Source organism: Phaseolus vulgaris, chromosome 6, assembly GCF_000499845.2.
Source record: "Phaseolus vulgaris cultivar G19833 chromosome 6, P. vulgaris v2.0, whole genome shotgun sequence".
Taxonomy (NCBI): Eukaryota; Viridiplantae; Streptophyta; class Magnoliopsida; order Fabales; family Fabaceae; genus Phaseolus; species Phaseolus vulgaris.
Window position 1 is genome coordinate 25,178,225 of NC_023754.2, and position 15,736 is coordinate 25,193,960.

The 15,736-nt window shown below is 32.1% G+C and overlaps 2 protein-coding genes across 6 annotated transcripts; both read left to right on the plus strand.

Moving 5' to 3' along the window:
• The first annotated feature begins 2,166 nt into the window (after nucleotides 1-2,166).
• LOC137832194 (homeobox protein SBH1) lies at nucleotides 2,167-8,956 on the plus strand. 5 transcript variants are annotated; one of them, XM_068640228.1, is made up of 6 exons: nucleotides 2,167-2,562; nucleotides 2,667-2,724; nucleotides 2,803-3,732; nucleotides 4,139-4,388; nucleotides 8,222-8,463; nucleotides 8,538-8,956. In XM_068640228.1, the coding sequence occupies exons 3-6, from the start codon at nucleotides 3,301-3,303 to the stop codon at nucleotides 8,739-8,741; spliced, it is 1,128 nt and encodes a 375-aa protein (XP_068496329.1). In that variant the 5' UTR covers nucleotides 2,167-2,562; nucleotides 2,667-2,724; nucleotides 2,803-3,300; the 3' UTR covers nucleotides 8,742-8,956. The 5 variants fall into 5 exon arrangements, with proteins under 5 accessions (XP_068496329.1, XP_068496332.1, XP_068496330.1 ...); XM_068640231.1 differs by having other exon boundaries at nucleotides 2,430-2,562; nucleotides 3,510-3,732; XM_068640229.1 differs by having other exon boundaries at nucleotides 2,442-2,551.
• Nucleotides 8,957-11,346: 2,390 nt separating this feature from the next.
• Nucleotides 11,347-15,644, plus strand: LOC137832196 (large ribosomal subunit protein mL46). The gene is made up of 7 exons (XM_068640233.1): nucleotides 11,347-11,653; nucleotides 12,228-12,374; nucleotides 12,608-12,673; nucleotides 13,996-14,070; nucleotides 14,684-14,813; nucleotides 14,889-15,014; nucleotides 15,247-15,644. Exons 2-7 carry the CDS (start codon nucleotides 12,229-12,231, stop codon nucleotides 15,388-15,390), a joined length of 687 nt encoding a protein of 228 aa, XP_068496334.1. The 5' UTR covers nucleotides 11,347-11,653; nucleotide 12,228; the 3' UTR covers nucleotides 15,391-15,644.
• Nucleotides 15,645-15,736: the final 92 nt, after the last annotated feature.

A 15,736-nucleotide genomic window follows, 5' to 3' on the forward strand; every position in this document is an offset into this window, starting at 1 on the left:
TTATCAAATATTATTTTAATTTTTTTATATAAAATATTCATGTGAATCCGGTACTAAAATAGATATTTTGTAACTTTCACTCTGATCTATACCCTTTGATTAAGTATTCAGTATTATACAGTTCATATTATAATATTTTAGACTATTCAAGAAATCAGGTTCTAAAATAACCAAACAATGTAAAGTAGAAATCCAATTACAAATATTAGCATACCAGCACAGTTAAAAAAACAACCTTATAACCTCACATCATCAAAAGTAGCCGTATTTGGTTATGGGAGCTCTTGCTCTCTATTTCTGTGTGCACAAAATTTTCTTAAGAAGAGGAGAAAAACCAATACAAATGTAATTACTCTCAAAATTACAAGATTTTTTTTATTAGCAATGGACTTTTTATTTATTTAGGTTGAGTGTTATACAAGTTATAATTTTTTATGTAAATTAAAAATGTGAAAAATATTTGAAATAAATTTTGGTCAAGTTAAAGTAATTATACATTAAAAAAATATCACAATGTCACCTTATGTTTTATACAGACAAATAATATGATTATGACTTTCGTTTTTTTAGAAAGAATATATTTAGTTATTTAGAATTAGTTTCTTTATTTTATTATAAATATAAGTAGTACTTGGCTTTTTTTTAACGGTTGTTTCTTAACTGCTGTTGCATGTTAGAATCGAGAATTAAATTATAACTTAAATTAAGAGATTAATAATTATGATTTTGAAAAGGAATGAAATTAAAATTCATTAACCTTATAAACAGTTCCCACTAAAAAAAGGACAAATGAAAATAATACAACAAAAGCAAGGAAATCAAATAATAAGAAAATAAAAGAACCTAAAACTTTCTAGAATCACATTTATCCGATAAGAGTTGAAATAAAAACCTAAAAGACAAACAACCATAAGTAAGACTTTAACAAAAAGTAAAAAAAATAAAAATTAAGATTTCTTGTTTTATTAAGTCGAATATATATATATATATATATATATATATATATATATTAATGCCATCTTTTCATATAAGACTCCGTATACAATAATTTTAATAGAAATTACAAAAGGAAGAAGAATATTATTTATTTATGGCGAAATGAGCTAGGATGGCTATTTGGAAACTGACATAATTCCCTCTAACATTTGAGAAAAATGAAAATGCAAGTTTAGGTGAAAATTAGAGTACTCGATTACCAATTTTAAGTCAAAATCGACAATATTCACGAGACTATCCACGTCATGGATTTTTTTGTATCATAATAACTTTTATTAACAGTGCATTTTTTGTCTGTTTCTTATCAGAGGCTAAAAATATGTGTCAAATAATAAAGGACAGATTAATACATTTTAGAATGAAATAAAGATTAATTGCAAAATACATTACACACTGATAAAAAACCTATACAAGATACAATTACTTCTAAGTGTGGCTAGTGGCTACAATAAGAATAAAGATGCAAAAATAGGAAGAGAGACAGAAAACTATTCAGCGGAGCAGCCTGAAGTGGTCATTCATTCATAGCGCGATGGACTGTGGAGATTCCTAGACCTACCACACCAGTACAGTACACTATCCTGCAAATTGCATTTCAATTTCTGATTTCATTAGCACCAATGCTAGCAGAAATAGTATCAGAAGAAGAACTACAAGTACCTTCAGAAAGTATCAATGTACTAACAGTTACATACGCATATTATACACTACCTAATATAAGTTATTATAATCTGTCCGATTATTAACTCTAGCACACACAAAAATATCATTTGAATGAAAGAGTTATTTGTTACTGAAGTTAAGAAAAGGAAATGAATTGTTGTATGTAGTTCTTAACAATAAATGAAGTGTGGTAAAGAGAAGAAAAATGAAGAGTAAAACCGGGAGAGGGGGACAATGGGAAGCGACAATTTGTACGTAACCTGATGGAGGTGCTTTCACTACGGTATTTTACGGGAAGTGATGCTACTCTAGGCCTTTATTATGGACGAGAGATGGGATGGGATATAGAGAAAACCTATTGTGCTGGAAATAGAGAAAAAAAGATTGAAAGGAAGAGACATTCGGACTGTCCCACAAACTTTGCCAGCTTTATTTACCTAGTCACAGACGCGCTTTTTCCGTCGAAGTTATTATTAGTTTATATCGTATTTGTAGATCATATATGTTACTATACCAACTACTATCTAGAAGAGTTAGACTAGAGAGAAGAAAGTATCGTGATATGATTTCATTCATTCGTGTTTAGCTCTGCACATGCAAGAATTAATAATAAAGTATTCTGTATTAACGCTAATCTTTAGAGACATGAAACTTCTATTTGGGAGCTAAACAACATGAACCAATTTAATCAAAGATGTTAAAACCCTATTGGTGCGATAAATATAGGTTAGTACTTGTGGGACTAGAGAATTTTTTAATCACTGTGGTGAGAAGAGGACAAAGGGAGTGAGAATATTAAATGAGTGGAGGGATTGCCATCAAAGAATGGAGAGAGAACGGAAGGGTTGATTCCGTGCCCCATAAACATAAACCTATCTCTTCTCCATTCATGGTCAGTAGTAGGTAACTTGTTTTCTCTTCCTCGATTTGATCGTTCCTTTCTCTCCTAAACAAATTAAAAACTTGGTTGCCTCTTTATCTCTCTCTTCTGTTTTGTTTTATGCCAGGAATGGCAGCGTATCAGTGGCAGTGCAGGAAAAGAGAGGGAGAGCTTTCATTGGGAAGGTAAAAGCCTTTGTTTGTAGCAGTGCCTTACACGAACCCTCTCCCCTTCTCTTGTTCGCTAACTCATCGTTTTCTCAGTGTGCTCCGCGTGCGCTTTGCTGTGTCTTCTCACTCACAGGTGTAACCGTGTAACCACTAGAATCAGAGAGAGAGAGTGTGTGTGTGTGAGAAAATGATTCATTCATTAATGCTGGAAAGAAAGATTAACATTTAACACCCATTTTCCTAAGGAAAACTCTGTGCAGGCTTTGCCAGAAAAGCCAAGTGGGAAAACCTCTATACTACTTACTTCATGTAACTGACTATAGCCACCACTATCACTATTTAGGATTTTCTGTAAAAAGCCTGATACTTTTACCATAAAACCCGGGAGAGCTCTGAAAGACAAACATATTCAGACTTCATAAAATGGAGAGAGAAAATAAGAGAAGGAAGTGCGTTTGTTTTAGTTCTATGTTATAAGGGTAGCAAGTAGTGAGTGAACAACTGTAGTGAACCACAGTAGTTGGTTGGCAAAAAGGATTAGACAGTGAATGAGTGAGTGAATGTGTGTTTGTGTTGTTGACAAGTGAGTGAATGTGCAAGAAAGCCATGGAGGGTAGTAGTAATTCTAATGGCACTTCTTATTTGTTGGCTTTTGGAGAAAACAGTGGTGGGCTATGCCCAATGACGATGATGCCTTTGGTGACTTCCCATCATGCTGGTCATCATCCAATAAATCCTAATCCTAGTAATAATACCAATAATAATGCAAACACAAACTGTCTCTTCATTCCCAACTGCAGTAACAGTGGAACTCCTTCTATCATGCTCGACAATAACCACAACAACAACGATGATAACAACAACACTGGGGTAGGGTACTATTTCAGGGAGAGTGGCCACCACAACCACCGCAACAACAACAATGGAAGCTCCTCCTCTTCTTCCTCTTCTGCTGTCAAGGCCAAGATCATGGCCCATCCTCACTATCACCGTCTCTTGGCAGCTTACGTCAACTGTCAGAAGGTTAGAAAAGAAGAAAAAGCTTGCTTTTAACTTGTTGAGTCCTGTGTGATGTATGTGTACACCCCAAACACCCCCCGCCTCCTTGTGTAAAAAAGGTAGACAGATTTTGTGGTTGAAAACGATCCATGCTAAATTAATTACTTTCTGCACACTCCCTTTCTTTGGCAATTTCGGATCTGAGTTGTGTGGCATGTGTACTGTGAATTGTGGACTTGTTTTTTTTGTTTCTTTCTATTAAAAACACTATGTTGATAAGTTATGTTCCATCGTAAGAAAGAGAATTTGCAAAGAAGTCAAAAAACCCTTTAAAGCAGAAGTGATAAAGACAGTTTACTTAATGGAAATTATGTGTTTTGTAGCACGTTCTCATATTACACGATACTTGGTTTTCACACGTTCTTCGCAGGTTGGAGCCCCGCCTGAAGTGGTTGCCAGGTTAGAGGAATCATGTGCTTCTGCGGTGACAATGGTAGGAGATGCAGCTGGATCCAGCTGCTTAGGTGAAGATCCAGCTCTGGATCAGTTCATGGAAGCTTACTGCGAGATGCTCACCAAGTACGAACAAGAACTCTCCAAACCCTTAAAAGAAGCCATGCTCTTCCTTCAAAGGATTGAGTGTCAGTTCAAAAATCTTACTATTTCTTCCTCCGACTTCGGTGATGACCCACTTTCTCTCTCTATCTATGCTATCTTCTGAAATTATTTTTCATATTTAATACGATGATCTATCAACGTTTGGTGAAAAAACTTGCATATAGCTGTTTCCGTGAGTAAGTGTTCTTCTCATGTCAGAATTGGAACTTAACAAAAGATTTACATAAATTATCGTGAAAAAACATTAATTCCAATTAAAAAATTAAAAAAACATCGGAAGCTGTTCTTAAATAACTACTCCTAAGGAGTATATCTAAGTTGTCAGGTTGTTTCTAACGTTGATTGCTTAGTATTTGATGTTTGAGTAATTGACTACCAATGCATGCCTGTGTTTTAAAGCGTGTTGTGAGTATTGAAATGTGCTTAAAGTTGATGAAGCACCACTTTTTCTTTTCAACTTTAAATATCTTTAACAATCATTGGGCTATAGGCTCCCTTTAAATGATGTATTTTATTTTGGTAGCTAGTCTTTGTATGTGTGAGGGTTTCAAATACTGGCATCGGTGCCCTTGTTCAAAGCGTGGCTTTGTCTGCCAAAGTGTAGATGATGGTGTGGTACATATCTGTATCCTCTTCTTGGTGTTAGTGCATTGATTAAACTGTTTTGGTATCTTGCTAATTCGTCATCTCGTGTGTGCTAGACATTGACATATATACAGCTGTCTTCTTTGGAAATATAAGACTTTAGTTACATTATTGTCGTCCATTTGATTTTAACGGGATTCTCAGGTTTAGCTTGTTTTGCTTCCTATGTGTTAAAGATTCTTCTACTTGAAATGAATAGAATGACGGATGAAATGGCCGAGAGAAGTTTGCTGGTAAATAACCTAGGGATTAGGGTTTCTTCTTGCCCTGGAGTGGTAATTGTTGGGTAGGAGTTGGCTACATACTCTCCTTGGAAATGTAATAAGCAGACTAAGAAATGGCAGAAAAGGCTGAAGTTCTTTTGGGAGAAGTGCAGAATTTTAAAATTTGCCAGAGTGAATTTAAGCAGTAAACATAGAAACATTACTATATTTCTTGAAGTTTTAACTACAACTAAAACTATAGAGGAAACCTTCTATTCTTATTTGCTACCATATCACTTTATCTGCTATACTCTTTATTGAATGGTTATTGTTTTTGTTAGTCATACTCCTACTCTTTATTTGCAATATTGAATACTATACTACTCTTTATTTTTTAGTTGTCAGTTTTTTTAAATTATTTTTATTCTGTTAAATTTTTGAATGGTTATTGTTTTTGTTAGTCATACTCCTACTTTTCTCTAACATTTAATTAATTTATATATGTATATATAGTGATGTAAAAATGAAAAATAAAATACCAACTATTTTATTAAGATACAAAAATTTAATATATTCTGCATAATTTTAAAAAAAAAAAAACAGATACTAGAGTGTACTTGAAACTTTTTTTTACTCTTGATTCTTTAACCATAACGGATAGCAAAACAGCTTTTATATAAATAATTGTAGTAATTTAGTTCTTAAATTTGTATTTTATCTTAAACAAACAGGGAAAGAAATGAAGTTATCTGAATTCTTCTGTTATGATTTTGTTGTATGGATCAATAAATGAATCTGCCAAATACTTATTTCTGTAGATTCAAATTAGTATCATTTGGAAATAAAGGGTATTAGTAAAGTGATAACCTCAAAGAACTCTGTTGGTGAGATGTTTTTCTGACCCTTGAGAATGGTGAGAAAACATGGGAAATAAACAATTTAGAGTAACTATGGAAAATATTTTCTCTTAAAAATGGAATGAGTGAACGAGAAAATGAATCAAATGCCAAACAAACCCTTATCCTAACTAAATTTTGGGAACTGCCATTTATAGTCTTGGTATATTTATGGACTTAAAGAGGGCTATTTACTTTGCATTAAATTTTTATAGAAGAAATAATCTAAAGTGAATGGGAAGTAAAGGATTAAAGTGGCTATTTACTTTATATTTTGTTATTTCGAAACAGTATAAATTGAGTTTAGCATGATTGCATTTTCTTTTTGCTTTCTGCTCCTTTATTTTCTTTCTATCCAAGCAATAAAAAGATCTTTTACATTTTAGTTTTCTCTCTATCCTAAGTCCTCCAAAAGATGCTGTTATGGTTGTGAGATATGATAGTCTCCTCTTTCACTTCACAGCCTCAAAGGGTTTTTGGTGTGAAGGGTAAACATCTTTCATCCCATTATTATTTATTAGCATGATAATTACTTTGTGGTACAAGAACCTTTTATGGTTGATTGGTGGTAAGGTGAATTTGGGTCTTCCCTGTTCCCAATTCAGAATAAGATGAAATTGAACATAGCGAGGTGCTTTTGTATATAGCTGCGTATCAAGCCTAGGCTCTTTCTTGAAAGAGTTAGGTTAGGTTAGTCTTAAAGAGTTCAAGCTTTTTGGATGGTTGGTCCTTGGCAATAATGATAAGCCAACGTTGAGCATAGTTGATAAATAGTTGAGTTTTTTAAACGTGTTGAGAATTTGTGTCTTGATGATGTGCATGCAGAAGATTTTGTTAGGAAAGACAGCTCATTCTATAACGAGTGAACCAAAATCAATTGAAAATGAAAATTTCTAGTTGTGTCGCCCAATTTGTTTCCTCAAACTGTTGTGTGTATAGAATATGTACTCTCAAGGGTTAGTCTATGCATATCGTCTTTCCTGTGATTGCGTTTTGCTTCCATATGCACTGAATCTTCAGATGCATTTGTCATATTTGTTAGGATTATGACCAAAGAGTTGTGGTACTAATCTATTTGCGCAGCTTAAACTGGAAATGGATATACATACTGTCATATATCTGCATAATGCTGATTGTTCAATGAAATCTACAGTTGAATATGGGAACCATTAACATTAGTCAAACTTTACTGCAATTGTGCTAATGACTATAATTGCAAATGGGTAAAAGCTTTTACATGTTTGCTGGATATAATCACGAGTCATTATTAAGTTTTAACGAGTCACTGTATTGTAGCTTAAAGATAGTACTATGGAATGTTTGCAAGGGTCCATGTATATCGATAAAGTAGCCATAATTCATAAGTTACATTGGAGCAGTATATATTCACGATTACACTTTTTGGTCCATAACTTTGCCTGGTCTAGAGAAAGCGGAGTGTCCATTCTCTCAGTTCAGATGTATAGAATAATGTTTGGACTTTGGCACCTGGCTCTTTATCCTATGTACCAATTCAAGTGCAAACTTTTAGCGGTGTAGATCAATTATTTCCTCATGATTGCAAGCTGTACTTGTAGTTATTCTTTTAAATTCTCATGAAATGTTTTCATACTATATTTTACTTTATAATTCAACTAAGAGAAACCAATTCTTTTATTTCTATATTTTATTTTCTTTCCTAAGTATAAGACTGTTAAATATATTTAAGTTGTAATAATATTCACTTTAATCACTCAGAAACGTGCCACAAAAGTTTACCTTTAGGAAAATAATGCAGTGACGTGGTATATGATCAATTCAAACTATTTTCTAGTTTCAACTTTTAACTAGTTGCAATAATAGCAATGTGTAGATATTGTTTGAAAATTGCTGGCTACTACAGTGGTTCGTGTGGTTGATTTTTTTGTGTGATAGTCATAGAATTCTTATTGGAGAAAAGTAGAGGGAAGGTATTCATCTCACTATGATCGAACTTGAGTTAATATTACTGTTTTTATTGATTTTTTAGTTAGGTAGATTGTTATTTAACTTTGGAGTTGTATTTGTATTGTAAGTATGGATTTAGTTGGGACGAGATATTAAATCTAGATTGAAAAAAAGCTTGTTTCAGAAATTAATATCATAATTGAGTTCTGTTGATGTTGTGTTCAGGTTGTAATGAAGGTGGTGATAGGAATGGATCATCTGAAGAGGATGTTGATGTGCAGAGCATGATAGATCCCCAGGCAGAGGACAGGGAATTAAAGGGTCAGCTTCTGCGCAAGTACAGTGGATACTTGGGCAGTCTGAAGCAGGAGTTCATGAAAAAGAGGAAAAAAGGAAAGCTACCTAAAGAAGCAAGGCAACAATTGCTTGAATGGTGGAGCAGACATTACAAATGGCCTTATCCATCCGTATGTTGTTCAATCTATTACAATGTCTTGAATACAATGTTCATAGTTTTGATGGTAGGTTTATTCATTGACAGGAATCTCAGAAGCTGGCTCTTGCAGAGTCCACAGGTCTGGATCAGAAGCAAATCAACAACTGGTTTATTAATCAAAGGAAACGGCACTGGAAGCCTTCAGAGGACATGCAGTTTGTGGTGATGGATCCAACCCATCCACACTATTACGTAGATACTGTTCTGGCCAATCCATTTCCCATGGATCTCTCCCACCCCATGCTCTAGCAAAATCATCCTTTCTTACTAAAACTCCTGTTGTCACTAAAACCTTACAATTATTATATTTATATAATTAATATTAATATGCTGAGAGCTCGTATAAGCATTCTAAGAAATCCTAGATTGTTATACTGCTGTTCGCTGGTTTGGATCATCTAGTGGAACATAGTATTCACGAAGTTATGAATAAATAAAACTCCAAAAGTCTCTAGTTTACTTAAGTTCCTTTTTTGTTCTCTGGTTCTAATAACGTTTGATAGTAACAATTTATTTGTGACCTATTTTGGTTGCCTATCAAAAGAGGTATCCCTAACATTACCAGGTGGATGTGACTGTGTGAATGAGTTGAACTGAGTCTATTACTTGAAATTTCAGCATGAGTGGCAAATGCAAACTGGAACTTTGAATTTATTTTTAATTGTATTAATTTAGTATGTAGTAAATATTCTTAACACCTAATAATAATCTATATATTTCTTCTAGATAAGAGTATTCACAATCTCAGAAAATGAGTAGAAGATAAATAATGTAAAATATGAGTTGAAATTGTTGGTTTTTTCTTTTCTTCCTCATAATAAGGTTGATTTCTTCTTTTCTTCCTCTTAATAAGGTTGGAGGAATCCGTTATTACATACTACTTTCAATACTTTTTTACATGCAAAGTGATGATGGTGCACTAAATGTGTGGGAGGAAGAGAAACTCAACCATGCTATCAAGATACACAATTACATCTTAGTAGTTATAGACAATGTGTAAACACATTATTTAATTTTTTTATTTTCTTCAAAAATAATTTAATATTTTTTTTATTTTATAATTAACAAGAAAAAAACTGTATTGTAATTTATACATTATTTGTCTTCTAAACACGTTCCTAGTTTAGATTTTAGAGTCTTAATTTATTTAGAAATTAAGATATGACATAAATAAATGTCAAAAGTTACATTCAACGCAACTACCACCAAGAGAAAGAAACTAATAAATTATTTTTAAATTTTCTCTTCAATATAACACTGTTTTATTATTTTAATAACTATTGACAACTTGTTAAATAGTGTCCAAAGAAAAGATTGGCATTTGATTTTGCTTGATGCATACAAAACCATGACAAAGATTAAATCCATAATACAATAATATGTTTAAAAAATACTTTGATTAATTTTTTTCTCAATAGTTATGTATTATTAGTTTGTTAATAAAGGTTTGTCTTTAATAAAGTCGTTGGATGGTCCATATAGTAAATTTTCTCAAATGTTATTACGATAATTGTTTACTAATTCTTATTCTTATTTTTGCCGTGTAATTAAATGTTATTTTAATTACAGTGTAATAATATAAAGATAGTTATGAGTGTAATTATTAAATAGTGTATTGGATGTGAAGTGTAACGATGAATTATGTCTCAAATTCTTGAAGACAAGTAAGTTGTCAATTTTATTTTTAACTTAATTTTAAGTTTAAACTTTTTTTTTTGTCACGAATTAACTTGATTTCAACAAATGTTATAAAAAAATTGGAGATTCCCGACCATTTCTTATAAAAAAATATTTTTTACCATTTAAATTATATCAAAATTGCATTACAGTTTTTATTGTTCAAGTGAATTGATTGTAACACATACATAAATTATTTTTTTTAATTGATGTTGAATTATAAAAAGACGATCTTGAAAATATTTTTTAAGTTAGTCGAGAAATCAATGTTGATTTTGTACTAACTTGTTTAACATTGATTTTATAATTGAGGTTGAAAAAATAATTTTCTTTAGTTGTGACTAATACACTTCTATAACATAATTTAAGTAGCATTTATGAGTAATTTTTTAACTAATATTAAAATAATATAATACAATGTATTCACTTAGAATATTAAAAAATAAATTTTTTAAATCTAATTCAACCGAATGTTAAAAGTAAATTTTACTTTAATATTAAAATTATCTAAGTTTATAGTAATAAGAATTTGTTATACCATCTACTGATATATAGTCTCATGTATAAATTATTATTTAATTTTAGTCTTTTATTTGGTCAATTCATTTGATAATTATTATTACGTAGAATTTTTATACTTATTGTTAAAATAACATTAGATTTTCATAATTTTTTTTCATAAATTGAACAAATGAGATAAGTAAAGAAAAATGGTTGATATGTGATGATTTATACATTAGATATTTAATGTTGATACCATTATTTAGGTACTATATATTTAGACTGTAGTAATATAATAAAAGAAATTAATTTATCTTTATTAAACCTATAATTTATCTGCTAGTATAGAATTGATATAAGTCGTACTCTTAACTATTGGCTTAAGTTATTTAAAAATACATCACATTATAATAGATACATCACATAAACAATAATATTTATTTTTTCAACATTTTTTATTGTTGAAAACATTTTTATAATCGACTGTGTAAATACTTTTTACATTTTCTCTAACAATAATAAGTAGTTAAAAATTATAATATTGATGATATTTTTTTTTATTAATAAATAAAACAAAATTTTCACTCATTTATTTTCAACCAAATAAAAATTGCTAGTTAGTGAAGAAAGAAGAATGTAAATTTTTATATAAGAGAATATTTGTGTAAGTACTTTCAGACGACATCGTTTAGACTTTGATGTTTATACTTGGTCCCTCTCACTCAGCTTCAACACATTCAAAACCCTTCTTTTCTTCTCTTCACTAACTTTACTGTAACAACCATCTCTTATGCTTTGGTCTCTCTCACTCAGCAGAACCCACCCCAATCGCAGTACCTATTTTAAAACGAAAGCAGAACGCTACGGTGAGGCGACAACGAAGAAAGGTGACGCGATTCTAGGCAAGGCGATGTGAAGTGAGGCACTGCGAGACGAGAAAGACGACGACGAACCCAAATAGAAAACGAAGGCAGCAGGTCCAGGTATGAAATGAGAACCCTAAATCTTGACACTAAGCGAAACGACCCATTTGTGGGTCTTTTGGGGTTTTCTTTGAAACTCGTTCACTTGATCTCTGACTCGCGAGTTTGTACCGATTATACCGAGTTTGTCAGAGTCTGCTAATATACGAGTCTACGCACGAGTAGTTAACTCGTGACCCATCAGTAGACTCTTGAACTCGGACGGGTTTACGGGTTAATCCTAGAGTTTGATACCATGATTTAATGATGACTACTTTGGATATGGATATGGGTACATGTGATTTGTTATGATGCTATGACTATTGTAAGTGTCTTGACTTGAGTGATACTGCAGATCAAGCCTTTGCTTTTAAATGATGTAAATCTTTGAAAAAATAGCATTAGTGTGCATTTTCAAAATTTTCTGCAAAAATAATTAGGGAAGAAATCATGACAGCAAAAACATTAAATTCAATCCTAATAAACTAGGCATTTGTATATCTCTGCTAACAAGAGTGTAATCCTCTCCCGCTCAGGTTATATACTTCTTTCTTTTGCTTCTTTTTGTGCATCTGATGGTTCTGCATACATCCAGGATGAAGATGTCATTGGTTCGACCTCTCTTGACAAGGCGAGGATTCAGCACAAGCTCTGAGAACCTTGTTGCTTCTGTGCTCTTTGAGAGACTGCCAGTGGTCATTCCCAAAATTGACCCTGTAGTTTACGCATTTCAAGAATTCTCGTAACTTTCTTCCTTCGCTGACTTTGATATTATGTTCTGCTTGATAAAAATCTATCTATATCTAGGAAACATAAATGAATTGGGTATTTGACCTTCACTGATTCTTGGATGGATTTGTATTCATAAAAGATTCCGGTGAATTTCTTTTGTTGTCGATCGATTAATCAACACGAAAAACCTGTTTTAGCAGTGACTATTGTACCAGCTGTTTTTTTATGGGGTTTAAATGTTAGGTTTCGGTGGCAACAACAATATCAGCGCAGATATCCTGATGAATTTATTGACAAATCTGAAACAAGGTACAAACACTCAAGTCTATGTCTATAGTTTTTATATTTTGATATTTACATTTAATTAGTTCTAAAGAGAGAGATCGCAAGGTGGCATTTCAAATAGTGAGTAATCCATGTGTTGTATTGGTGAGTTATATGTTGGCTGTCGAAGGCCTAACACAACCCTCCTCCTTTATACAGGCTTGGAACTGACTATGACACCGCAGGTGGTTGCACTTTTAGTTATAATATATTCAAAAAACATATTTGCAAGTTTCCTGAGAAAAGATAAATACTTGAATAGTAACCAACAAAATTGTTTTTTTTCCTCTATTAAACTTCTATTTTATGTGAATACTCTCAAATGTCTGTAAGGGAGGCATTTATCTATATACTCAAATAGAAAATGGATAAGAACCATTTAGTCTATTGCTAATATACTCTATTGTATAAAAAATCATTCTCTCCTTCCACAGAACTAGTGAAATATCTAAACTATCATAAGGTTAAAATAAAGAGGGGAATATAAAAGACAATAATAGATAACTAAACAAAGGTAAAATATATTTGTTAGAGTAAATGAAAGATATCCAATTATGTGTTTATTATATCTTTAGAGTATTTATATTATCTCACATGGCCGCCTTCCATATGTCCTTATTATCTCTTAGGATTGTATTCATATTTATTTAGATTTCATGATTTGTTTCCTTATTTAATTAGGAGGATTATGACATTTTATTACTATTCTTAAATTTGATTAAAAGCCTAACTTAATCCTACAAAATTGGATTGTAAGATGGGATTTTCCAAGCTCTGCAAGGACTATATTAATCACTTCTGTAGTCAGTGTAGGATGTCAACACTCCGTGCCTCACTTTGAACTGGACATTCAGGGCTCGGTGGATAAATGCATGCACCCAAATAACAATACCACCTCCTTATCTAGGAATAAATCGTAAAGCATTGACAAATATGGGTGTGACCCAATACCGAATCTAGGATAAACTTGTCACTGTTTTAAAATTTATATGACTTAACTTAATCTTACAAAATTAGCTTAGAGTGTAAGGATTGGCTAAGCCTTATAATAACTTCATTGGCCATATAGTTGATTTGGATCTTGCCAAACCTATAAATTTAATGACGCCTTGAAGATTATTTAACTTGGTTGGCCAGATTTATGATTATGATGCAAAGACTAATGTTTTATATTTTTATTTTGTTTGCCTCCTTCTCAATCCACTTTTTTCATATACAAGTGTTGATATACTTAAGATTTATCACAGCTGGCAATACAGATAGTTTCTTCTTTTCATATGTTCTCATGAAAATTATGTTACATCCAGGGGAAAAGGTGATTATCATATTGACTATGTGCCAGCAGCACGATTCACTGAGGCTGACAAAAACAATGATAAAAGGTATGCACCAGTATGAGTAGACTGACCATGTGAGAATTTACAGTAAGAAAATACTTCATTTAAATTTCTCAAACATACGAAGGAAAATGAATGCTACACAAGAGAGGCCGTAATTTCAATACATGTGATTTCTCCAATGAAATATTGGTTCTTGCTCGACCTCATCTTCCTTGGGAGTGGACCAATGTCTATTTTCTGTAGCATGTTGTTTAGTTAGGCATAATAATTAGCAAGTGTTATTTAGATTTTAAATTCCATTTTAACCCTTGCCTGCTTTAGTGGTGAGTGAATGAAATTTGGTTTGACAAATTCGTGATTTTATAATGTAGAGCAAACTTGCCATTTGTATATTTATCTTGTACTTGCCGCTAGTCTTTATGAAAGTCTTCAGAGTAATGTATACAGCTCTTATTAGTTCAAACTGAAAATACACTCATGCTATGGCAATAACCAATCCTCATTCAATGACTTGGTAACTTAATGTTGAGAAGACAGAGAGACACTTATCTATACTTGTCCCTTTATATTTTTCATTATTTTAAAGAAATGAATTTTCAGACATAATTTTTGCATGACTGCTCATTCTTGTACATGCTACTACTTGTCTACTTAGGTCATTACAGAGAGCTCTTGATAGAAGACTCTATCTTCTCGTCTATGGTAATGCACATGGGGCTCCTAGTGGAAAGCCTTTGTGGCATTTTCCTGAGAAAGTTTATGAATCTGAGGACACCATGCGCAAGGTGAACATTGACATATGGCTTTCCTTTTCTTTTTCTGTATATTTTCCTTATTAACTTTTTTTTTTAATTTTGCAGTGTGCAGAGTCTGCATTGGAATCAATCATAGGAGATCTTTCTAATACATATTTTGTTGGAAATGCTCCAATGGGCCATATGGTTGTTCAGCCTACAGAAGACCAATCTGGATCCGCATCCTATAAGGTATATTTATAGGAAATTTGTTGTACTTATGGTTTACTAATGGAAGCTTCGGTTCTTTTAATATTCTTATTTATATCAATATATGTTGGCTCCGTATGGAAGTGCTTAGGACTTTACCTTGTTTGGTTGTGTCACATGATTCTAAAACTAGCCTTTCCAGTGCTTCTATCTCACTTCTTGTAAAAATTAATTATATTTGCTTATTTTTCTCTTTGCTGAAATCTTCTGCCAGAGATTCTTCTTCAAGTCTCAAGTAATTGCTAAAAACAAGTTCAACATTGCAAAGTGTGAGGATTTTGTCTGGGTGACAAAGGATGAATTGATGGAGTATTTTCCTGAGCAAGCTGATTTTTTTAACAAGATGATCATTAGCTGATGATAATGGAGGACTATTTAGTTGAAGCGATCGCAAATATCACAGAATGATAATGAATGACCTTGAAAGAACATCAAACCATAATGTTTCAGGGTACATCTCTATTTAAAGTTTGGATATCTGTCTTCACCAACAAATTTTGTTTTTGAATTTTAAAGTAAATTGTTTTTTTCTGCGTTTTTTGGTAGAGATTTAGAATCTAAGTTATGTATTTTAAAATCGTGATTAAAAGTTTCGGGAGATTTAATTCCTCATTTGACCCTCTTTATCCATGTTTTATGCATACTGCTATTTAAAAACTATCAATATTTGAATCTTGTTAATGAAAATGATAAAATAGAAAATC

Coding starts and splice junctions, on each gene's coding strand:
- LOC137832194 (XM_068640228.1), top strand. CDS start 3,301: ATGTGCAAGAAAGCCATGGAGGGTAGTAGTAATTCTAATGGCACTTCT. Junction 4,389..8,221: donor TATTTCTTCCTCCGACTTCG/GTGATGACCCAC, acceptor TGTTGTGTTCAG/GTTGTAATGAAGGTGGTGAT. Junction 8,464..8,537: donor ACAAATGGCCTTATCCATCC/GTATGTTGTTCA, acceptor ATTCATTGACAG/GAATCTCAGAAGCTGGCTCT.
- LOC137832196 (XM_068640233.1), top strand. CDS start 12,229: ATGAAGATGTCATTGGTTCGACCTCTCTTGACAAGGCGAGGATTCAGC. Junction 12,674..13,995: donor ATTGACAAATCTGAAACAAG/GTACAAACACTC, acceptor TGTTACATCCAG/GGGAAAAGGTGATTATCATA. Junction 14,814..14,888: donor CTGAGGACACCATGCGCAAG/GTGAACATTGAC, acceptor TTAATTTTGCAG/TGTGCAGAGTCTGCATTGGA.